The sequence below is a fragment of the Corylus avellana genome, chromosome 10 (assembly GCF_965113065.1).
Source record: "Corylus avellana chromosome 10, dhCorAvel1.hap1.2, whole genome shotgun sequence".
NCBI classification, from domain to species: domain Eukaryota; kingdom Viridiplantae; phylum Streptophyta; class Magnoliopsida; order Fagales; family Betulaceae; genus Corylus; species Corylus avellana.
The window spans coordinates 5,177,880-5,200,747 of NC_142499.1; the positions used below are offsets into that span (position 1 = coordinate 5,177,880).

The 22,868-nt window shown below is 36.3% G+C and overlaps 4 protein-coding genes across 6 annotated transcripts in view; 3 read left to right on the forward strand and 1 right to left on the reverse strand.

Annotated features, from left to right (window-relative positions):
• PIE1 (SNF2 domain-containing protein / helicase domain-containing protein) overlaps nucleotides 1-4,270 on the forward strand; it is a 28,790-nt gene extending 24,520 nt beyond the window's left edge. The window contains exons 17-22 of one of the 2 annotated variants that reach the window (XR_015909305.1): nucleotides 154-218; nucleotides 307-377; nucleotides 1,347-2,133; nucleotides 2,336-2,871; nucleotides 3,364-3,953; nucleotides 4,071-4,270. Coding sequence is in view for 1 of the 2 variants with exons in the window: in XM_059606266.2 (XP_059462249.2) it covers nucleotides 154-218; nucleotides 307-377; nucleotides 1,347-2,133; nucleotides 2,336-2,871; nucleotides 3,364-3,811 (1,907 nt within the window). In the remaining variant the exon portion in view is untranslated. Of the gene's footprint in view, nucleotides 1-153; nucleotides 219-306; nucleotides 378-1,346; nucleotides 2,134-2,335; nucleotides 2,872-3,363 lie in introns of both variants that reach the window. The other variant, XM_059606266.2, reaches the window with a different exon arrangement.
• A 1,020-nt stretch (nucleotides 4,271-5,290) lies between these two features.
• Nucleotides 5,291-9,239, forward strand: LOC132192245 (non-structural maintenance of chromosomes element 4 homolog A). Its single transcript, XM_059607521.2, has 7 exons — nucleotides 5,291-5,653; nucleotides 6,094-6,174; nucleotides 7,288-7,540; nucleotides 7,654-7,744; nucleotides 8,091-8,307; nucleotides 8,436-8,527; nucleotides 8,695-9,239. The coding sequence occupies exons 1-7, from the start codon at nucleotides 5,491-5,493 to the stop codon at nucleotides 8,977-8,979; spliced, it is 1,182 nt and encodes a 393-aa protein (XP_059463504.2). The 5' UTR covers nucleotides 5,291-5,490; the 3' UTR covers nucleotides 8,980-9,239.
• Nucleotides 9,240-10,512: 1,273 nt separating this feature from the next.
• LOC132192133 (enoyl-[acyl-carrier-protein] reductase [NADH] 1, chloroplastic) lies at nucleotides 10,513-15,643 on the reverse strand. 2 transcript variants are annotated; one of them, XM_059607370.2, is made up of 13 exons: nucleotides 15,491-15,643; nucleotides 14,274-14,588; nucleotides 13,549-13,658; nucleotides 13,379-13,434; nucleotides 13,190-13,274; nucleotides 13,054-13,101; nucleotides 12,311-12,385; nucleotides 12,117-12,228; nucleotides 11,920-11,971; nucleotides 11,787-11,838; nucleotides 11,613-11,670; nucleotides 11,085-11,183; nucleotides 10,513-10,836 (listed from the first exon to the last, which is right to left on the reverse strand). In XM_059607370.2, the coding sequence occupies exons 2-13, from the start codon at nucleotides 14,548-14,550 to the stop codon at nucleotides 10,685-10,687; spliced, it is 1,176 nt and encodes a 391-aa protein (XP_059463353.1). In that variant the 5' UTR covers nucleotides 14,551-14,588; nucleotides 15,491-15,643; the 3' UTR covers nucleotides 10,513-10,684. The 2 variants fall into 2 exon arrangements, with proteins under 2 accessions (XP_059463353.1, XP_059463354.1); XM_059607371.2 differs by having other exon boundaries at nucleotides 14,274-14,601.
• Nucleotides 15,644-17,474: 1,831 nt separating this feature from the next.
• LOC132161843 (zinc finger CCCH domain-containing protein 14) lies at nucleotides 17,475-21,737 on the forward strand. Its single transcript, XM_059572045.2, has 3 exons — nucleotides 17,475-17,773; nucleotides 18,524-18,578; nucleotides 20,868-21,737. The coding sequence occupies exons 1-3, from the start codon at nucleotides 17,701-17,703 to the stop codon at nucleotides 21,613-21,615; spliced, it is 876 nt and encodes a 291-aa protein (XP_059428028.1). The 5' UTR covers nucleotides 17,475-17,700; the 3' UTR covers nucleotides 21,616-21,737.
• The last annotated feature ends 1,131 nt before the right edge of the window (nucleotides 21,738-22,868 follow it).

Consider the following 22,868-nt stretch of genomic DNA (forward strand, 5'->3'; position numbering starts at 1 on the left):
TAAAATAATATGAAGAATGCCCAGAGAATTTTGTAGTTGTGGTGAACCTATTACTCCATGATAGTGTGTCATATCTATTAACTCAGTGATCTCTTGTAAATTTTCATGGTTTGTGTATTGAGACTAATCTCAAAGACTGTTTACTTGTATTAGGATGGGATGCTGATTTTGCAACCGAGGCATATCGACAGGAAGTTGAGGCCTTGGCTCAACACCAGGTTCATAATAGAAACTTTATGTTGCATACTCTTCAGTGGATGTATTTCAATTCAACTTGTTGCTTTTTCTTTTTCTTTTTTGTTACAGTTGATGGAGGAACTGGAGTGTGAAGCTAAGGAGAAGGAAGCTGCAGAGGATGATAATGGTGATTCTATGAAGTAAGACAACACTATTGTCACTGAGATAATGATAGGCTGACAAGTTCGTTATTTCTTATTTTTTGGGGAAAATTTCTAGAATCATACTAGGGCAATTAGTGGATGAATCGATTATATTTATTTTTATTTTTAAAATTTATTTCTGGCTCTATAGAATAACTGAAAAATTGTGGTGAGAAGCTAATTTTCTGGTTTTATTACAACACCATCAAAACAGTTGATTTGATAAAAGAAAAAATAAAAACAAAACAATAAGACAAGGTTTTTGAACTGTCATTTCATCTTGTTCCTAAAAAGCCTGTTTGTCATCATAATGAAACTAATATGAACTTGACTGGAGTATTGACTGTCCTTAACTAGAAGCTTGGGATCAATTATGGATCTCAAAAGCCAGCTTAACATTAGATGGTCATTTCAGTATCTATGGTTCATAGTCATGGATTATTTCATAGAAATTGACCAATTCCTTCATAATAGGGATAGTGACAATGGTCTTGGTGTTGGACACAATTGTAAGTCATCTGAGATGGTGACTTTAAAATAAAATGCTCATTTGAAGAGTTTGCAAATTTATCCCGATTAGCCAAACACTCTAGTATTTTTTCTTAAATCAGTTACTTGTTGAGCAAATCTAGAAATCTTATTTATTAATCCAAGTAAAACGGATGTCAACTCTAACTCAAATGATAGTTCCTCCCCCATAAATGGAGTGAAAGGTGAAATCATAGGCTCAAGACTTACTGGGTGCGTGAATAACTTATCAAACACCCCCTCCCCCCACCCCCCCCCCCCCCCCCCAAAAAAAAAAAAAAAAAAAAAGAAAAAGGAAGAAGAATGTCTACCAGAAAATAAGGCATGAAAATTTGATCATTTTGTTGTAGTATCCTTAATGCCGGAATGTGAATGGTCCTTTTTTGGTATTGGTTATTGGTATTTGATGTTCAATGTCTAATCTATTTCTGTTTGCAGGAATGTAATGTCAAGTGATCCTAAACCCAAGTCTAAAAAGAAGCCGAAGAAAGCCAAGTTCAAATCTCTGAAGAAAGGATCTTTAGCGTCTGAATTGAAACCTGTGAAGAACGAGGCACCAACAGAACCTATGTCAACAGATGATGAGATTAATTTTCATGAGAATTTCTCCTCTTCAGATATTGTCTCACCAATTTCAAGTGTGCAGAAAAAACGTAAAAAGGCTGACTCTACACTGGATGTTGAAGACGAAAAGACTTCGAAAAAGAAGTCTAAGAAACTCAAGAAGCCTCGCCCTGAAAAATGTTCTTTAGATTTAGATTCAAACTTGTCAGGTGTGCAGCATGATGAACCTATAGATTCAAAACCATGTGAGAGTGTGGTGGAAATTGAGCAAAGACCAGCAAGCAGGAGCAGGATGGGAGGAAAAGTATCCATTACTACCATGCCGGTAAAGCGGGTTTTAATGATAAAACCAGAGAAACTAAAGAAGGCAAACATTTGGTCAAGGGAGTGTGTTCCGTCTGCTGATTTTTGGTTGCCACAGGAGGACGCAATATTATGTGCTGTTGTACATGAATATGGCCCTCATTGGAGCTTGGTTAGTGAGATTCTGTATGGGATGGCTGCCGGTGGGTATTATCGGGGAAGATATCGCCATCCTGTTCATTGTTGTGAGAGGTTTAGAGAACTCATCCAGAGATATGTTTTGTCTGCACCTGACAATCCTAATATTGAAAAGGTCAGCAATACAGGCTCTGGAAAGGCTCTTCTCAAAGTAACAGAGGTAGGCATAAAAATTTCAAACTTGTCGTGAACTTACTGCATCGCACATCTGCATGCTGCAGTGTTGACTTTATGTCAATTATTTGCTAGTTGGTTCACTGCAAACAAAACAAATAGAATAAGTTTGATAATACTAATTTGAAATTTTTTTGTGATAAAGATTGAATAAGGAAACCTTGGTTGTCAATTTTCTTTTCTGGCAGGATAACATTCAAATGCTTTTGGATGTCGCTGCTGAACAGCCAGATAGAGAGTTACTCCTTCAGAAGCACTTTACTGCCCTGCTTTCTTCTGTCTGGAAGGTGACAACACGTGTTGATCGCAGGCTAAGCATCTCATCACCTCGAAATGGTCTCCACCTTGGTGGAAGGTTCTTTACTTCTTCTGTTAGCCGGATTTCTCAGAATTTCATGCCGGGACATGCAGAAAGGATTAAATTCACTAATTTAGGACAGACTAGCAAGATGCTAGCAGCGGCACTCCATGATGCCCATCATAGAAGACAAGATGAAGATGAGAGAGTTTCATTTCCCAACCAGGGAGATGACACTTCAGCCGGAACTGAACAATTAGAGATAACACTGGAATTCCAGAAAGAAATGGTTGATGCCGTGGTTCCTTTGCCATCTGTTATAAGTTTATCAATATTTGGGGCAGATCCTCCTCCGTCTGTAAGCAAGGATTCTGGAGAAGATCGTCATCTTAAGGCTTTCCGAAATATGGCTGAGAAGCGTTTCAGGTATGGCCTGATGCAACCATGTGGTTTACTTGTTTCATAACTTAGATTTGCCAACAACCGTTTATAATAAAAATTCCCTCTTATGACAAAATTGACCAGAATTTATTTCTTATCCATAAAATTTGTTGTCTTTAAACTGAAATATTGTCCTTTTCGTTTACTAATCAATATAGAAATTTCTTGTAGTAGTTCGCTAGGTAAGAAATTTGTTTGGTCCACAAGTTCTTGTGGAGAATTAGCTATTGAAATTCAGCATTTGCTCATTTGGCCTTTGATAGTGGAATTGTCCCCTTCACCTCTTCATTGTGTGTAATCATGGTTTCATTCCTTTGGGGGTATCTTGGACACACCTAATTTTTTTTTGGCAACACCATTTGGAGATAGAAACCCGATAGGTCATTTTAAGTCATTGAGGCAAAAGATTATGAACTGTTATATGTGTGGCAAAAAATATGCTGTGGTTGCTAATAGAGTTTACTTCCTTCTTCTCAGGACTTCTGCAAGAGCTTGTGTTGAAGATAGTCTGGGATGGGCATCCTCTGTCTTCCCAACAAATGACGTCAGGTCTAGATCAGCGTCAAAGTTACCATTACTGGGGAAGCACAAGCTTTCCATCTCTGACTCGATAAAGCCTTCTAAATCAAAGTTCAAAAGAACTTCAATGGAACATGGCGAGATGTCCGACCATACTGCTGAGCCACTGCTGGGACCATTGCCGGCAGTTGCACTGAAGGATTCTAATATAAGGTTTGACTTGACTCAACCTCTCATCCCGGATGTTGGGATTGACAATGTGGAAGGTATTTTACCTTCTAGCATCGATACGGGGCTTTTAATGGAAATGGGGAGTTTTGAAGTGGTCCCACATGACTATGTTCCTGGCTTAATCTCTGGCCTGGATGATTATCCATTATTGTTAGAATATACTGACATTGGCTAGGGTTCATCTCGGAGCATGAACCAGAAGAAATCATGACTTGGACCTCATTATTATTGGAGGCCAGTGATCTTAGTGGAATCCCAGTCGGTGAATTACTGACCATCAATTCTGGGCGTTATTACTGTGCCTTCGGCGGCGTGTGGTACGTTGGAAGCACCTTTTTTTTTTTTAATATTTATTATTAAAATTAAAAAAAAAAAAAAAAATCAAGAGCGATTTAGCATGTCTGCCTGCACACATGGAAGTTATGTTTTTGCAGGGGGGAATGGAAGCAGCAGCCTGTAGGAGGGGATCTTGGATAGGGAGTACATAATGTAACATAAAAAGTTTTGTTTTGCTAGTTAGTTTCAATTTCTTGTTGGGGAATCTGTGCAAATTTTGTTGGGGTTTCAATTGAAATGTTTCTGCGCGCACATTTTCCCCTGGAAAAGTCATTAATGAAAATAGAAAGTTGGTACAGCTTTGAAATCTCTCCCCTGTGCATGACATGTTTATGCATGACTGGGGTCGCATCTTTCTTAAAATAATGGTTGTGTTAACACTGTAAGAGGAAGGATCCTCCAATTGCATGGATCCCTGTTCTGCTAAACACATGCTTATGCATGTTGAGCGAGCAGCCTTGCTACAATAGCGGGGATCGAGATTCATGCATTACTTTTTTTTGGTTGGCGATTCATTTTAAATGAGTTGTTCAGATTATGACTAGAAAGCCAATATAGAAAAAAGTGACTGTTTGAAGGTATTTTTTGAGAGGTGGCTGAAGCACCCCTCAAGCCGGCTCAAGGGCATGGGGTGGTTTGGCCACCCACTTTGGAGTTACAACTATCTCACTCGGAGGGGCTTTAAGGGTGGTGCGACTATTTTTTAATCATTATTACCATATATCTAACGTCTCAGCTAACACGAATTTGATTGGATGATCTTTCTGTTCGGGTTTGGCGAGGTGGTTTTTGGTCTTTTAAGTTTGGGCTGATAGGCCTGTGAACGTTGTTACAGCCTAATATACTGAAAATGTGCGCCTTAAAATTTGGTTAAAGCCCATTAACATGTTGTGGCCCAGTTAAAGAAAAAAAATCAGCTACCATCACAATCCACTCCTCAGAAACCGCCTTACACCGCGGCACAACATTGCTAAAAATTGGCATGAAACACGGATGAGAGTGTATAGGAAATTCAATTAAAAATTAATTAAAACCACCACGTCATCATTATAAAATTACCAAAAGTCTCTTTTCTTCCCCCACTTCATAGGAACGGTTAGGTTAGTGAAAGACGACAAGTTCCTTAAGGTACAAGGATCCCTCACCTGTGGAATTACACTTTTACCCTATACTTTTAGTTTGTTTCTTCCTCGAAACTCAAACTGCGTCAAATTCTAGCCGTTCATTTCTTTGATCGCCGACCCATGAACGGTACAAAAATATAACCCCCCCCTCCCAGAAAAAAAAAAAAAACACATATATATAATATATACAGCCGTGAAGAGCGAGAGCGAGAGAAAGAGAGATGCTATGACGAGGGAAAGCGACTCTTCAAATTCTCATTCTAGGGTTTTTGTTTTATATATTCGTGTATTTGAATTTTTAGAATTTGAATTTAGGGTTTACTGTTGAACACCGCTCTCTGCTCTGAATTTTCCCGAGAAAGTGACAGAACTCCAAAATCTAAAAGCAACGGTTATGATCATGAAACGCGAATTGGGCAGCACTAACAGTAGCAGTACCCCCAGTGAGGGAGTTGACGAAGCCTGTGAAGCAGGCTCCAGCGACTCTGGACCTCGGGGCGTCGCTGACCGCCGAGTCCTTCGCTCTCGGTACCTCGCCGTGAAAAGCCGCATTGGTGGTATATTTCGATTCGTATATATTTATTTATTGCCTTTTTATGGTCTCCATTTGTGTGATTTTTGGTTTTGGCGCAGGTTGGCGCCATTGGGGTTTGGTCAAATCGAATTTCGAGTTTTGTGGAGTTTTTATTTTTATATTTTATGTTTTCTCGGTTCTTGTAAAATGAGTAATTTGATTAAGCATTAAGCATCTAAACCAAGTATGTTTATTTTAGTTTTCTTGGACTTCAAGAAATAGAAAAGGTTAAGATTTATATAGTCAATTAGCTTTAAAGATGGCGCAGATTGCACTGATCGGATTCCGATTTATCTTTGATTATGGCTTCGAACAAGTTGCTCCATTTGAATACTTTCTCTTTTAATTTCTACGAGAAAAGGTTTAGGTTTTACCTTTTGGTTTGTTTATGCTGAATAGTGTTTTTGTGTAATGGTTATGCAGATGAAAGCGATGATATGATAAGAGTAGATTCTGATAAGTTTCAGTCAATCATCGATGAAGTGGAAAGCTTGCATAATCTCGGTATTCTCCCTAATATTTTGTATCTTTTTTATTTTATTTTATTTTATTTTTTTATTTCTTCCTTTTAATTGTATATTACCCAATTGTTTAGCCAATAAGCTGTAGTTCAATTGACACACACTCTTGCACATATAAATTGTGTGGAATGTGAAGTTGCGAGTTAAAGACCCATTTGGCGCATGTGTAAGTTATCAATCATGAGAAGAAATTCTCACAACTCTTTATCTTTGCTAATGCTTCATTGGGGCCACGTCTATTGATTTCTATTTTCTTGCTTAATTCAGAAAGTGTGGCATGTTTGGTGGCCAAAATTAAAACCTGTTTTAAAACCCAAAAAAAGGGTGAAACATGCAAGTGGGGTTGGGTGGGTAATGGTATTGGTTTTGGAGGTTGGATGTTGTGCTGGTAATCACAAGCTTGTAGTACTAGAAGTAGTGGTAAAGTGAAATGAAAGAGAGCAGATGATGAAGAGGTGGTGGTGGTCTGATTGCAAGTGTGCTTCAAGTAATGGCCTGATGCAGTATAGTTTTTGTTCATTAAAAGCTTTATACCCTTTCCTGGTTTTTGCTCTTATAAAAAATGTGCCATGTTTGTTAAACTTTTTGTTTTTTGTTCTCAAAACCAAAACATTAACAAACAATCAAAAACACTCATAAAAACACAAAAACAGCTTTCACCTTTATGTCACATCAAAAATATATATATATATTTTTTTAAAAAAAAACCCAAAACACACTAACAAACATAGCCGTATTATTTGTTCAGTTTTGAACATTGCGCAAAAAACATGCATATTCTATGAGATTTTATTTGGTTGTGTGGAAGTGTTATGAAAAATGCATTTGACGAGCTTTGAGTGCATTCAAAATACTCCTAGATTGATTTCTTTAGATCTTGTTCTGAACAATGCTTGTCTAGTATCACAATAATTATCATTTTATATCCTTGCCTACTGAACAATTTTCCCCATTTAAGTCATCTTTTTGAATTATGGGGTTGAATCTTACTATTTGTTTTCTTCCAAATTTATTGCTTCTATGTTATTTACTTATAATAAGAATGTCAACTTTGGGGTTTTGATTTTGCCCTCTTTTTTGGGATATGACATTTCAGTACAAAAACCAAGAGAACAAGTTGCTGATGCAGAGGCTCTTTTGGATATTGCAAACAGATTGGTATCTTCTGTCAAGACACATAACAGTGAAGGAATAACACCTTCAGATTTTGTAACATGTCTTCTCAGAGACTTTGGGCAGCAAAGTGAACTGGGTGGTAGCACAGAGGATTCCAGGAACACTATATTCTGGAAGGATATTGGTGTTGCAGTCTCACATGTTTTCAGGAGATGTCCAGGATGCTGTACTATGTAATAAATATAGAATTATTTTTCTTTTTAATATATTCTTTATTCTAAATCTCTCAGATAGTTCTATCTGGGAAAAATGAATAATCATATTTTTGTCATTGTTCTTCTTTCAGGATTGGGCCCATGAACACTGAGCTGAAGCAACGGAAGAGTTTTGTCCGTAGAAAACATGTGAGACCCTCGGAGAGTGCTCGGCCTGAAGAGGTATGCATTCTTCATCTAGATGCAGTCTTTCTTTTATTCAAGAACCTAATGATTGAAGGATTTGTTTATATAAAGATCCTCGAGAAGTATACCCTTTGTCCCCCCTCTTTTCTGTGGTTTGCCACATTATAACTGTTATGATGCGACAGGGCTTCTATTACAGTAGAAAAGATTTTTCTTTCTTCTATTTTGATAAGGGGAAGAGACATTTTCATTCTCAATAGAATAACATGCTTCGCTTCCTTTTCCTGGTTGGCGACTGCTATGTCTACATAAGATGATTTGTGTTTACTTTTTCCCACCTTGGAACTCTGACGGTTACTTAAACTTCCCTCTATCTGTGCAGTTTGATGATGCTGTTGCACAAGAGAGAACAGATACTGATAAAAATATGTCAACTATGTTTGATATCTTGAGGAAGAATAGAAGTGTCAGGCTCGAAAATCTTGTATTGAACAGAAACTCTTTTGCACAGACAGTTGAGAATTTATTTGCCCTAACATTTCTGGTTAAAGATGGGCGGGCTGAGATAAAAGTCAATGAGAAAGGCTGTCATTTTGTTTGTAAGATCCTCTGTTCAAATGCCACATTTTGGTGTCTGTTTGTCAGCTTAATTTCTTTTTCTTTTCGTATTCATCTCTTTAACACCCCCCCCCCCCCCCCCCCCGCCCTTTATTTTTGTTCATGTCAGCACCAAGGAATGCTCCTTCTGCAAGTGCTGTTGCCAAAGGCGATGCTGCTTTCAGCCACTTTGTTTTCAGATTAGATTTTAAGGATTGGAAGGTAATTGGACTTTAGATCTCTATACTACCCTTCATAATTACTCTAGGAACATTTATTTCGAACGTGTTTCTGGGATAAGCAAACATAAAAGCATTATGTAATTTCCAATTGCTGGTATTATTGTTTTTGGTAAGTTTTATATGAACCTGTGCCTCTGGAATTTACAGTTGATGACTTGTTCTGTTGGGGTTGGGGAAGAGCTGATGCCGCACAGGAATCAAGCAAACATATCAAGCAATTCGGAAGTAGATCCACCATCTGGAGAATCTCAAGCACCAGTCTCTACAACGCCTATATGGAAGTTGTGCAGGAATCGTGGCCTGGTTTTACAAGAACAGTCAGTTGTGGAAGACTCACCGCAAGGCGACCATGTTGAAGAAAGAACTGCTGCGATTCGAAAGAAGCGTAGGACTTTAAAATGGTCGGATGCAGAATTTTCAGTAGCATCATAACTTTTTTCTAGCTGAAAGTTAGGATTTGCTTGTAAATTTGTTTTTTCGATAAGTAATTAACCCAAGGGAAGGGAGAAAGGGAAGATTTTTCTTGTAACTTACAGTCATTTAGCTCTGTATATCATAGAAATATATGATCAATTCATTAGTTTGTATATCCTAGAAATATAATCATTCCGGTCCCTTCCCATGTGCTTGCCTCTGGCATATTTTGTGGAGTTCTTTTTTACACAATAAATTTTCAGTAGTCATTCTTTTTACCCTTGTTTCCTTATTTCGTTATACAGATTCATCAACATTTGATGCTTGTATCCGTTTGGCAAACCCTTTCCTCCTTTTTTTTTTTTTTTTTTTACTGTTCACCTCACGTTTCTTCCAAAAAAAATCATCATAAAAACATTTTTACTTTTTTCCACTTTTTATATCATATTATTCACTTTTTATTACTATTCAAAAAAAAAAATATCATTATAAAATAATTTTTATTTTTATTTTTATTATTATTTTTACTACTTTTCAATACAAAAAAAATTAAAATTTTATACCACATCGATTCACGTTAGCTGCGTAATCTAGGGCAAAAAGGTTTGCCCAAAAAGACAGATGTCGTTGAATTCATAGAATCTCCAACATGGCATCAAAAAAGCGGATGATTGGTTAAATTCTTACTCATCGATCTCTTTATTTCTTCTTCTATTTGCCATGACTCTCTCTCTCTTTCTCTCTCTCTCTCTGTTCACTTAAATGTAGGTCAAACTGAACCTACCTCCCCATTGTAGCTGATAGTAGTTGTAGCAATCTTTGGTACTAAAAGTGCTCATAACATGGCCGTTACCTTTAAGTTTATCCATGACACAGTATTAGTTGTTGCCAATGAAGAAACTTACCTTCATCCTACCATTACCTACCCTTTTGCGGGTGTACTTTTTTATTTTTTTGAATGAGTGCTTTTTGGCAATCCCCTATATTGATAGCCCAGTGAGTTTTATGTCACGTTCTGTTTCATCCATAGCAGTCTTTTTTTTTTTTTTTGAAAACCCGGAAAGACAACACATGAGCAGAGGGTGCATGTCACACCCAGTTGCTTCACAAAAATTGAAGCAGTACATCAACCCATGAGCCGTACACTTTTTGTTTTAGTACACGCACTAGTATTTCAAACACCCACATTTGGATCTTCTCCAGTCCGGTTCTTGTTAAAGTAGGGGCAAAAGTTTTTTTTTTTTGGACAATTCTACTCCTATGCTAAAGAGAACCGGCGCCCCTCCAATCCAAATGAACTGGAAAGGATCTCAGTCCCAATTTGACAGTTCACCATTAACAAAAGGACACAATGTCAGTGCAAAAAAAAAGAGGGATTAACATATGGCGTTGTCAAACATTTCCCTTTTATCAAAGTTCATAATGTTATTCTTCATATCCATTTACCACACTTATTTTACACTAGTTGATTTGACATATTTCAAGTAACTTTTAATGTCATGCGAAGATTAGCTTATAAGTAATCACGGAAACTAGCGAAAAGAACCCATGACACAAATGAATTCCAAATTTGTGGCTTTTCATCGAAATAAGCCATTCTAAAATGAAACAGAATAACATACAAGAAGTAAGAAAACAGCTGTTGTTTTAGATGGATCAAAATTTTCAATAGAAACCACCATTGGATACATTTAACACAACTTTGTAATCTCAATCTCTAGCTCTAGTTACCTTTCGGAATATCTAAGTTCTCAAATATTGGGCTGTCGACTCCAACTCCCATTGCATTTAGACCATTGTCAACATACACAACAGCACCTGTGATAGCTGAAGCCAATGGAGAAGCCAGGAAGGCTGCGGCATTCCCAACCTCCTCTGTTCCATTTATGTTTCAGGGTCAGTAGTTACAATGTAAAACATAAAAGAGACTGCCAGAAAAGTTGCATCTTTATTGGAAAAAAATCACAACAGGCTAAAGTGATACTGACTACAAACTAGGATAATCTTTTCAATTCTAAAACTTTCTTGAATTGTGCTTTCTTGTTATGCAGAAAGTAGCTAGTAACGATTGTTTTAAAACAGAACCACTTGTAGACAAAGCCGTGGAGAAGTTTATGACTCACCTGCGGATAATTCTTTCTGTAGGGGAGCATTGGCCGAGGAGTAATCAATCATCATATCAATAAAACCAATTGCTTTTGCAGCACGACTTCTTAATGGACCTGAAAATATTATTGTTTGTTAGAAAAAACGTTTGAGGAAATATATTCTATCTAAGAAAAATTAATTTATCTAGTGGAATTTTATAATCTGAATTTGCCTCTATCGAAGTCAAAGATAATCTTAACACCAAAATTTGATTTTAAGGCCATCACAGGCCAGGGTACAAAACTGAGATTGCATTATCTTATAAAGGAATGCTAAATGTCTTCTTGGAGAGATCTTCATAAAACTCATTAAATCATATTATCTTTTACTTGGAATACAGAGGAAAGATGAATACATCATCCCTAGGCCTCATTTCAGATGGCACACCCATAGCAAAATGTTACTCCGGCACCAGGACAGTAACTAGACCATGAAGTGACAAGGATGATTATGCTCATGTTTTAAGTGAGAATATGACTGTCAATACAAAGTAAATACAATACCAGCAGATATTGTGTTGACTCTGACTTTGTGTTTTCTTCCAGCTTCAAAAGCCAGCACCTGAATCAAGCACAAAAGTTGATAGATGTTATGCTCCTCATCACAAACATGAGAAGAACCTGAAAGACATCAAATAAAAATAGCAAATAAATAAATTAATTAAAAATATGACTTACACGTGTGTCACTCTCCAGAGCAGCCTTTGCCGAGCTCATGCCTCCACCATATCTGCATGTAGAACAGTCAAAATGAAAAAAATTTGTTCCTTGGTGAATCACACACCAATGTTCAAAATGCACAAGGACATACCCTGGAATGATCCTTTCAGAAGCAATGTATGTTAGGGAAATTGAAGCGCCGCCTGTAAAATCAGCACCCAAGATTAAATTCCAGCAACACTTGGGAAAATGGGGATGAAGAGAAAAGGTGGGATGGGGAGGGGGAGAAAAGAACATTAAGATAAAAATTAAAGAAAAGCAACAGAAGAAATGAAGTTAGAAATGTGCCTGGATTCATTATTGGAACAAAATGCTTGAGTAAAGAAACAAACGAATAACTAGATGCGGAGACAGCTGCAAGGTATCCGTTCCTTGAAGTCTCCAAGAGAGGTTTGCTAACCTGAACTTGAAAAGATAACTACTTAATTACCATTAAGATCTTGAAAGAACAGCATAAAAGGATAAAGTGTCGAACACAACACCTCTGGTCCATTGGCAAGTGAGTGCACAAGGATGTCAAGGCTCCCAAAATCCTGTTTCACAGCTTCAACAACTTCCTGCAAAACATTAGAACCAATTTGGTTAACAGTGTTCAGTAGGGTCATTTATCCCAACTGTATGTCTTTTCCGGTAAAGAGACCTTTAGTTCCTTAGCAGAGGAAAATGAAAGGAACATGACAAGAATTTCACATCTCAAGGTTTGCAATTGGACGTGAAGTTCAATGATCGGCAAAATCAGGATTGGAAGTTAATGAAACAAATGCAACTTGATCAGTAATAGGAATGAGTTACACTAAACCCATTTTCTATGTAAAGGAAAAGAAATTTGACCATGGGGCGACTTAAGTTCGGCACTTGATTAATAATGTTGTTGTCTCCCAAAGTAGAGAACAAAACATTTGTAATTAGATCAAGTCAGAGGCACTGTTGCAAGTTGGTTTGCTTGATTTGAAACTAATGGATGCACCAAGCAAGTATAATGAATCTGGGCAAGGCTGAGAGACACGATGTTGAGATACACCTTTGTTTCTAAGTTGTGTTTAGAAAATCATTTACAGACAAGAGAATTTATAAGGCAACTCCGTATTCTGAGATAGTTCATCACACCTAACGCCCACGTCACTAGGAGATTTTAACCTAGTAATATTTAATGTAAGTGGAATTAAATTTTAATTCACTAATGACAACTTCGATTAAAGAGTGACTATTTTGCAACAAATGATACCTGAACGGTCCAATTTGAGGATCCTGAATAACGTTTGTTTGCTTTTACCTGCATAAAGTCACCAAGAATATCAGAAAGAATACAATTTGACATTATGCAGATTATTCCAGAAACTATATGTAAAGCTTTTTATTACATCCTCAGGAACATCTTCAGGATTGTCATAGACCGCATCCAATGGATACACTTTAGTAATTTCCATAAGAGACCCATCTGGTAATCTGAAAAATCATATTTCATTTAGCAGTTAGCAAAGACTTGGAGAAAGAACAGTGAACATAAATTGATTTACTCATACTGCAAAAAACACAAAATCTGCACTTACTTGCGTGATTCGTCAAATTTCCCACGCCGTAAACTGGATTCGAAAATATTCAGTGTCTACAAAAAACAAAAGTTTACATTGGAAATTCCACAATCTTGTCAGTACTATAGACTCTAGAATCATATATAAGATTTAGTTAGATTAATCTTATGATAGATCAATTTACATACCGGCACCCATGTACCAACAAGAATTTCAGCACCCGCAGCAGCGAGAGATTTTGCTATTGCCCATCCATATCCATTGTCATCAGAAACACCAGCGATAAATGCTCTCTTACCTGCTAACATTTGTCCCAGTGTTAGATATAGTGGCAGGTGTTTTGTGCTCATACTGTTTGAACAAGTATCATGCAACTTGGCAGACTGCGCAAGTTTACAATGACGTTCATTCCTACCACGCAATATCCCAATCATTTTTTATGCTCTACTTATTTGGGTTTATTTGATATGCATGACAGAACCTTGGATAAGAAACTAAATGGGGGCTGGGTTAACGTAGTTATCTTTTCAGGTCAATGAATAAAACCACATAGAAAAGAAGAGAAAGATATTCACCCTAATCTATACAACTATGCCCAAATTGAAACTATGAGGTTAAATACCATCTTACGAGCAATACATCTAAGCTTCTGGGTAAAACCTGCTTTAACTTGCAGTATCAATAGCATGAAAACAAAAAAAAAAAAAAAAAAAGGAGGAAATTAGTCTGGGAAGCTGCTCTTGGTAATTTCATATTTCTTATTTTTGGTTTGTATGTCATTTGATATAGGGAAACCAGTGAAGGGGCTAATGAGCAACTGCCATAGTGATGAAAGAAAAGACCAAAGGATGATATTGGCATCTCATAATGAAAGGAATTCTGATACAATTAGGAAAAGAGATAGATGTCGGACCTCTCAAATCAATAGGCAATCCTGACAGAGGCTTGCTCTCATCAGCACCGGACATTGCTCTTGTAATGACCTTTCGGGATTTTACATGTCCTGATGTGAAGCTCTGGAAGAGTGGCTGCCTTGATGAGATGTGAGAAGAGCTTGTAAGCCTTGTCCAAGATGACTCTTTAGATTGGGTACTGAGATTTGCTGTGCATGTCATAATTCTTTTGTGGGATGAAGATATGCAAGGATTAGTTGTGGTCATAAACACAGCAGGAGTTGCAGTTACAGCCATTTTCAATCACTTCGACCTCCAGATATCAGAACAAAATTCTGCAAGATTAGACTTATGTAATCAACAAATAAGATTTTCCTTGTTAGATGGTATGTCTGTATCAGGCTATTTTCAACATCCTCAGCATAAAAAGTAAATAATGCCTATGTTTTTTGTTTTTTTTCAGAAGTTCCTACATATTAACGGATCAACATACTGGGTTGCAAAAACAGGTATTACTCAGTCCAAAACAGGATGTAAAGACACATAATATTTGAATTTACCTCTGAAATATAGGCCAAAATTAAATATCTCAGAATGAATAAAAGTTAACTATGGCGTTCCTTTTCCTTATGTAAAACTTAGCAGCATTAATGCGACCAAGAAAATGGTGCAGATGTTTAGAATCATTGACAAAATCATGCTCGTTCCGGTAAAGATTATTTTAGTATCTTTTTTGGTCACAGACTCACACGTTGGTCGGCAATAAAACGTAGCATATCAAACCTAAACTAACAGTCAACCTGTCAACTATACTAATTGCAACAATTAAGTTAAGTTGAGATTAGTTTCTGGAAAGCAAAAAATACAGAAAATGATATCCAATATCACCCAGAAAATGAATACAAAAGTCAAAAGAGATTAGTTTCTTTGCTTTTCTTTCATGAACTTTCTGAGCAACCAAACAGGAATCAACAATCATCTAGTTTCTCTCTACAACTTTCCAAAACGTAAACAAAATCATCATTTCATTCAAGAGAATCAGAAACATTAAAAAAAAAAAAGCAAATCAAATCCAAAACTGTGAGAAACACAAATGCGAAATCAACCCACATCTAAGGTGCCTAAATCCAACCGCATTAAGCAACAGACAGATCATAACAACTCAATAGGACCCGAATTTTCGTCCCAACATTCACTGAGAAAATCATATACATTCATAGAAAGATCCGAAACACACCTTAGCAGCTATGATGATTGTGATGCCGAGACTTCAGCGAGAAAGAAGGGTGGCTGGGAGAGAAGGACTGTGTTTTTGTGTGTATATATATTTATTTGTGTGTTTTTGAGTGTGGGTTTCGATGAAACCAAAGCTGTGTTTGTTTGATGGTTGTTGGTGACGGTTGGGAACTTTGGAATTGCCGAGTAAAGAGACTGAGGTAGCGAGACGGTTATACCCCTGTTTGACACGTTGCAAACCTTTTTTTTTTTTTTGGCAAATTTATAGCCAAATTAATTACCATATTTCCTATGATTTTTTATTATTATTATGTAAAATTCAGGAAAATCACTAGTCATATTTACGTTATCGATTCAAAATAATTAGTCATTCTAAAATAATTAATCAATTTGGAGCTTGCTATTAATTACTTATAAAGTTCAATTTCACAAAGTAAGTAAGCAATATGATACTTAGCACACATGGGCATATCTTATAAACTATACACTCTACATAGATTACTTATCTCTTTTCAATATAAGATTGGAGTGTTAGACTGAAAATATAATTTACATTCAAAAAATTTTGAACTATTGATCTTTGGTGGCGTTTGAGATTGCAACTTTATACGCAAAAAGTGCGATTGTAAACAAAATTGCAAAAAATAAGTTGTTTGGAATTGCATTTTTAAAAAATTGCGTTTTGAAAATGCATATTTCTTCGTTTTCAAATAGCAGATAAGAGAGTACTTTTTTGAAAAACGTACAATTTTAAATACTAAAGTGAGATTTTAAAAGGTCAAACAACGATTTTATCAAACCCTTAGCTGCGTTTTTAAATGAGGATCGATATACATTGCAATCATGTCACCAATTGTGAAGACAGAAGCCTAATTAAATGAGGATGGATTAGAGGCAAGCGTGAAAAGGGGAGAAATAAAGAGAATCCTGTTAATGTTTCCTCTTAAATATGCTAACCGGATTCTTTTCATTTTAACATGCATGCAAAAAAAGGGAAGGAAATTTCATTTCTTCATTTTTCTCCCATTAGACAGAGAGGGAGACGCAGAGTGAAATGTACATAAAAAGAGAGATTTTATTTTTTTATTTTTTTTTTATTTATAATTATAATTTTATAATTCTTTTTATATTTTATATTTTATGTTTTAATATTTTTTTTATTTGAAAAGATATATGTCAAATTCTGATTGAGAATGATTCTTTCTGTCAAAATTTTAAACAAGTTGACATTAGTAGTTGAGTCATGATACAACTTACGCCGGCGTGCTTCAACAGTGAAGCACGCCAGGCTAAATTTTTTTTTTTTTTTTTTTTTTTCAAAAAAATTAAAATAATAAAATAATAATAATAAAAAAAAATCACGGCCGGCGTGCTTCACTGTTGAAGCACGCCGGGTGTGCTCTATATCTTTACCCTTAGTAGTTATTTGTTATTTATGTTACACATAGAGTATTAAGTATTTTTTAAATCTTAAAAGAAGCTTATTACAGATTAGTGTAATTGCAAACACTGATTTTATATTTAAATAATAATATTTAATAAATTATTATATAATTATCGTACAACTAAAATGAGGTGTCCCTAAAATCCAGATACTTAAATTATATTACATTTGCATACGAATCTATTAAATAATAATACTTTTACTATAGTGGCTCGTGCAAACTCATTGGGCTTTCACGATGGGCCGGGCCAGCACAACGGGCTCCCAAGAAAAAGGCCGAAAATATTACGAACTTGTACTAGCTTCCTTAAAAACAGTAGTAAATTTCAGCTCACGCAAGCGCACGTGACGTAGCCTAATTCGTGTTTTTTACCGAACCTCGCGGAATCTGAAGCTGCAAATTGCAATCAATCCCTCCGTAAACCAAATTATGGAAGAAATTACCAGCACACAAAGACAGATTAATTTTTGCCAGTGGTTAATAAAAGTTAAAAATAAATAATAATTATAAATAGCCGTTTTATTAATTAATATCCCACTCCCGACCTTTCCCACTTTCTCTTTTGGCAAGCCCACCAAGCCAAGCTTCTTCTCCGCCACAAAAACCCTCGTCTAGGGTTAGCGTTAGGGTAGGGTGGTTTTTGCTCGTTAGTTCAACCGTTTTTGCTTGGGGTTGTGGCTTCTTTGTGGTTTCTTTGTGGTTCTTGAAGTGTTCTCTGTGGACTTTCGAATTGTTGTGTCTGGATCTGGATCTGTGAGGTTCACCGATGGATACTCGTAAGAGAGGGAGGCCTGAAGCTGGGTTGAACGCTAATGGCGGCTTCAAGAAGTCCAAGCAAGGTTCTTGACGCTCTTTCTCTTCCTATTTTGGCTTTTTTTATGTGCTGGTTGTGCTTCTGGTTTGTTATGCATTTGCTACTCTGTTTGGTTGATGAGAAACTCTTCTGGGGTAGTAATGATTTCTTTGTCTTCGTGCGCTAAGCTGCTTAAAGTTTTTCAGTTAATTAGCTACATGTATGTGTAGTGGTATTTAAGAAGTTGGCAGCTATATTTGTGCGGGTTTTTACTGAAAAGATTGGCGTACAATTTTGTATGTATATATGGGGGCTATTTATACAAATAAAAATTTGTAAGTTAATCGTGTTTACCAACAAAACAAATCCGGTTAAAACTCATTTGGGATTTTGAGTTTTTCAAGACTGAAATAGCAAAACAGTGAGAAGAGAACTTCTTATGAACAACTTCCTCAATTATTGGAAAAATTGTCAACTAGGTCTTATTCTAGTTGATAATTACGGTTAGGCTGCCCTAAATTTTAAAGCACTAGCACTCCCTCTTTATTGAGGGTATTGGAAAGTTAAAACTACCTTTTCTCACCTTTAAAAAAAGAAAATTAATTTGCTTATTACCTTCATTTAACTTAACGAATGCTTTGTCATGGATTATTTGGACATTTGTTGTAGAAAGGAACTTTCTTTGTCAGTGAAATTTTACGGTATTAAGATTAATGAGTTTGAAATCTCCAGAACAATTAGAGGAAGAATCCAGAGGAATATTAACTGAGAAAAAGTAACTAATTTTTTGTAACAGAAATGGACTCAACTGGTGTAGGAAGCAAATCGAAGCCATGCACCAAGTTTTTCAGGTTCAAATCTTTTCTCATCTAAAGAAACTTTTTGAGATTAGTCTTATCTTCTAATGTTTTTAAATTTCTGTAAGAATGTAATTTATGATTGTACAAGATAAGAATTGTGAACCTTCACTAATGAACTGGGCATTCATAGCTTTTATACAGGTACATACTGTGCAGTCTAACAGAATAGCGCTGTTATTAATGACGTACAAAAGATAACCATTTGCCAGAATAAAGTTGGCATTAAGGAAGTTACATGGAAATTGATATTTTTTCTTGTAATTCATTTATACTGCTACCTTATAGCTAAATTGAAGTCCAAGAACTTCCCCACCAATCCGGTGGAAATAATCTAATGGTATTTCTCCATCTTTAAGTGGATTGTTACAGAAATTGAACCCACAAATTCCCTTGGTAAGATACACATTTTAATATGTTGAAGTGTGATAAATCGCTTTCAGGTATGTCAAAATAATCTATCATTCCATGCACAGCAAGACAAACATTTTTGTCATTAAATACGCCATGAAGATATGTCTATTGGTCTCTCATTTTTATTTTTTAAAGTAACCTTCAATACATTTTTTTCTCCCGCATGTCGGGATCTTTTTTCTTTATTTCTATGAGAAGAGAGAAGAATTAAAAAGGGGGGGGGGGGGGGGGGAGAAGATCCGGCAGTCCTTTTCAGCAGCACTGTGTGCTAATATATTGGCTTTTCTTTCTCAGTATATATTCTTTTCTTTATGTGTTATGAATGTCTTGTGAGTAGCAGGTGTTTAAGTATTAATTAGATAATTAAATTCATGTTTTCTTACAAGCTTAAGTTTTTGGGATAAGTGGTAGTTTAATAGTAGGCAGCCCCTTTTTTTCCCAAATACTATTGTAACATTAAATTCACGAAAATAGATATGCTCAAATTATTAAAAACCTTGGGCTAAATTATCTCAGAAAAATAGGCTAAAAAGTTCAGATGCACGTTGTGGATTTTTTTTTTTTTCTTGTATTAATTGCTAGATATCTTTGTGTGGGGTACCTCTTGCATTATGTAATTTTTGTTTTTTCCATACATTTTCAGAGAGGGTTGTTGTCACTAGATCTGGATAACAATAGAACCTATATCTTCTGTTTTGTTAGTATCTTTTGTGGGTTGATTCTCAAAAAATACAATAAGGAATGGATTCCTTAAAAGAAGACAGAATCACATTTAGGAAGAAGAGGATTAGAATGGGGGAACTCACTATAATTTTGTATCAAGAAAGGAGATAGATTGTTTCCTGTGGTTTACTGAATTTCAAACCCTTTTGTCTTCTGAGAAAGTTGTGTGTGGCTCCCTAAGAGTAGTCGATGTTTCCTTTATATGCATAGATATCACATTATCCATGCTTAACTGCCTTCTGTTATCTGTATCTGTCCTAGAAGCCTAGCAAGGCATAACCATGTGCCTTTACCTAATTCTCTGTGCTGTCTTACTGTAAAGAAGTTCATCAATGAAGGTTAAGTCTTCATGGGGAAAATGCTACTTACCAAAAAAAAAAAAAAAAAAAAAGGTCTTCATGGGGAAAATGCTGGACTAATCCTTTGGTTCTATTTTCTAGTGATATCAGTTATAGCGTCTTAGATCTATTCCATTTGACTCCCTGCCCGGTGAAACCAAGCTAGATGCAGTAACCTTCAATTTGTATTATATGAATAATTTTTTAGAATTTTCTCATCCACACCATCCAAAGTTTTGTGATAATACTCCCTCGTAATAATCCTATCTTCTCTCCATAATCTAGAGATCTCTTCCTGATAGAGAATAGAAAACAATATCCATAATCTATCGATATGGCCTATGCTCGTACTTGACCCCTGTTTTTTCCTACAACAATCTGAAAACACAGAAAGGAAGTAGTGCACATAGATTGTGGTTTATTTACATTTGCAGCACTACTATTAGAACCTTGGTAGGCAACATAATATTTTAGGGAATAAGCTACCAACAGTATAGTTTGACATCTAATAAATTATGAAACTGCCTTAATAAAACTTTTTATTACTTATCAAAAAAAAAAAAATTATGAAACTGTGACCCAACTTTTTTATTTTTTTGTGGGCTTCTAGTCCAGTGGTAATTCTTGGCCTTACTTGTTTCAGTATCCAAAAAGTCAGTCGGATATAACAATATTGTGCATTATTGTGATGGGATTTGATCTTTACTTTGCTTCAGATGCAGTATCTTGCTATCAATTGTTTAGTGTGATCAGACTTGTGAAAAAAAAAAGTGTAGTGTGATCTGACATGCTATACTTTGAATTGCAGCACTGCCGGCTGTCCCTTTGGTGAGAGCTGCCACTTTCTGCATTTTGTTCCTGGTGGTTATAATGCTGTGGCCCAGATGATGAATCTTGCCCCGGCTGTTCCTGCAGCATCTAGAAACATGGCTGGGCCACCAGCCATTCCTAATGGCTCTACACCTTCAGTTAAAACTCGCATGTGCAACAAGTATAATACTGCTGAAGGCTGCAAATTTGGTGACAAATGCCATTTCGCTCATAATGAGTGGGAACTTGGTAAGCCTATCGCTCCATCCCATGAGGATCCGCGTGCCATGGGATCTATGCAAGGCCGTATGGGTGCTCGTATGGAGCCACCCCCACCAGGCCCTGCTGCTAGCTTTGGTGCCTCAGCTACTGCAAAAATCAGTGTTGATGCTTCCCTTGCTGGAGCCATCATCGGGAAGGGCGGTGTGAACTCCAAGCAGATATGTCGTCAGACAGGAGCCAAGCTTTCAATTCGAGAACACGAGTCTGATCCTAATCTAAGGAACATTGAACTTGAGGGGACTTTTGAACAGATCAAGGAAGCAAGTGCCATGGTGAGACAACTAACCGTGACCGTTTCAGTCTCTGGCCCTCCAAAATCCCATGGAATGCCTGGGGCAGCAGCTCCGCCAGGAAGCAACTATAAGACTAAGCTGTGTGAAAATTTTACTAAAGGATCCTGCACTTTTGGAGAAAGATGTCACTTTGCTCATGGTGGTGCTGAATTGCGCAAGGCAGGAGTTTGAAGAAGACTTAGTTTGTGGTTTTCCCTTAAGTAGTTCATGGAATTAGTTGTTATGAAGCGTTGTATTAGTGGGAGGTCTGTTTTGAATTGTCGTTATGCAATGCAACGTAGTGGATTTGATGAGGTTATGACGTCTGAGTTTTTGTGATTCTTGTCTAGGCTTTATTATTCATAATTGTCCTTCTAAAAGTAGATTTTTTTTTAAAATTTTTTTAATGTTAATGCTTAACGTGGTATTGTGACTTTATCTCCCCGCCAATACTACAACAATCTTCAATTATCTTGTGCTCCAAAGCTTCTGTTTGATGATTTCCCTACTCATGTAATAACAAGGTACTATGAGAAAGTTCCCTTTTCCCTCTCTCCCGCTTTGAATAAAAAATATTTTTAAAAAAAGAAAGGTTTTCTTGCCCGCAGGATCCTTGGAATTAGACTCTTACCCAAAAAGAAAAGGATAGGAGTAAAAGAAAATATTTTAAATTGTAGGGAATCTTGATCCTCGATTATAATAGTTATGGGTTTCAGTGCAATCCAAAACAAATGGACGGTTTAAGAAATTCACAAAAAGATAGTAACATAATAATGATTGATCAATAAATATACTTGCACGAGTAGCTTGAATGAAAGCCTCAATTATGTTATACCTTCGGGGATCTTGTGTTCAAGTCTGTACTATATATATATATATATATATTAAAAAAAGCCTACAAACCATTGGTATCGCTTCAGTGTAGACTTGAACACATGACCCGTATATATATATAAATTTTTTATTTATTTATTTTTTATATTTTATGTTTTAATATTTTTACTTGAAAAGATATATGTCAAATTCTAATTGAGAATGATGTGTATCTGTAAAAATTTTAAACAAGTTGACTTCAGAGTTATTTGTTATTTATGTTATGCATAAAGTGCAATTGCAAACTCTGATTTTATATTAAAATAATAATATTTAATAAATTTTTATATGACGAGCATACAATTAAAATGAAAATGATGTGGGAGGAGGGTTGGCCGTTTGGCTGCCTCCCTCCTCTCCTTGTTCTCCTCACTTCGGTGTTAGTTATTTACCTGATGTCCTAGTCCCGGTGCCTCCTTTCTTTCCCTTCCTTGCCGCTCATTTCCCCCTTTGTTTTTCTACGTTTTTGCCCCTTCCCTGCCGCTTTTCTTCCCATCTTCATTTTCTGTAGCGGACTTCTTGGCTTTGTTTTGGCTCTTTGTGGATTCGGATTTTGTCTGTGGTCGCCGCTG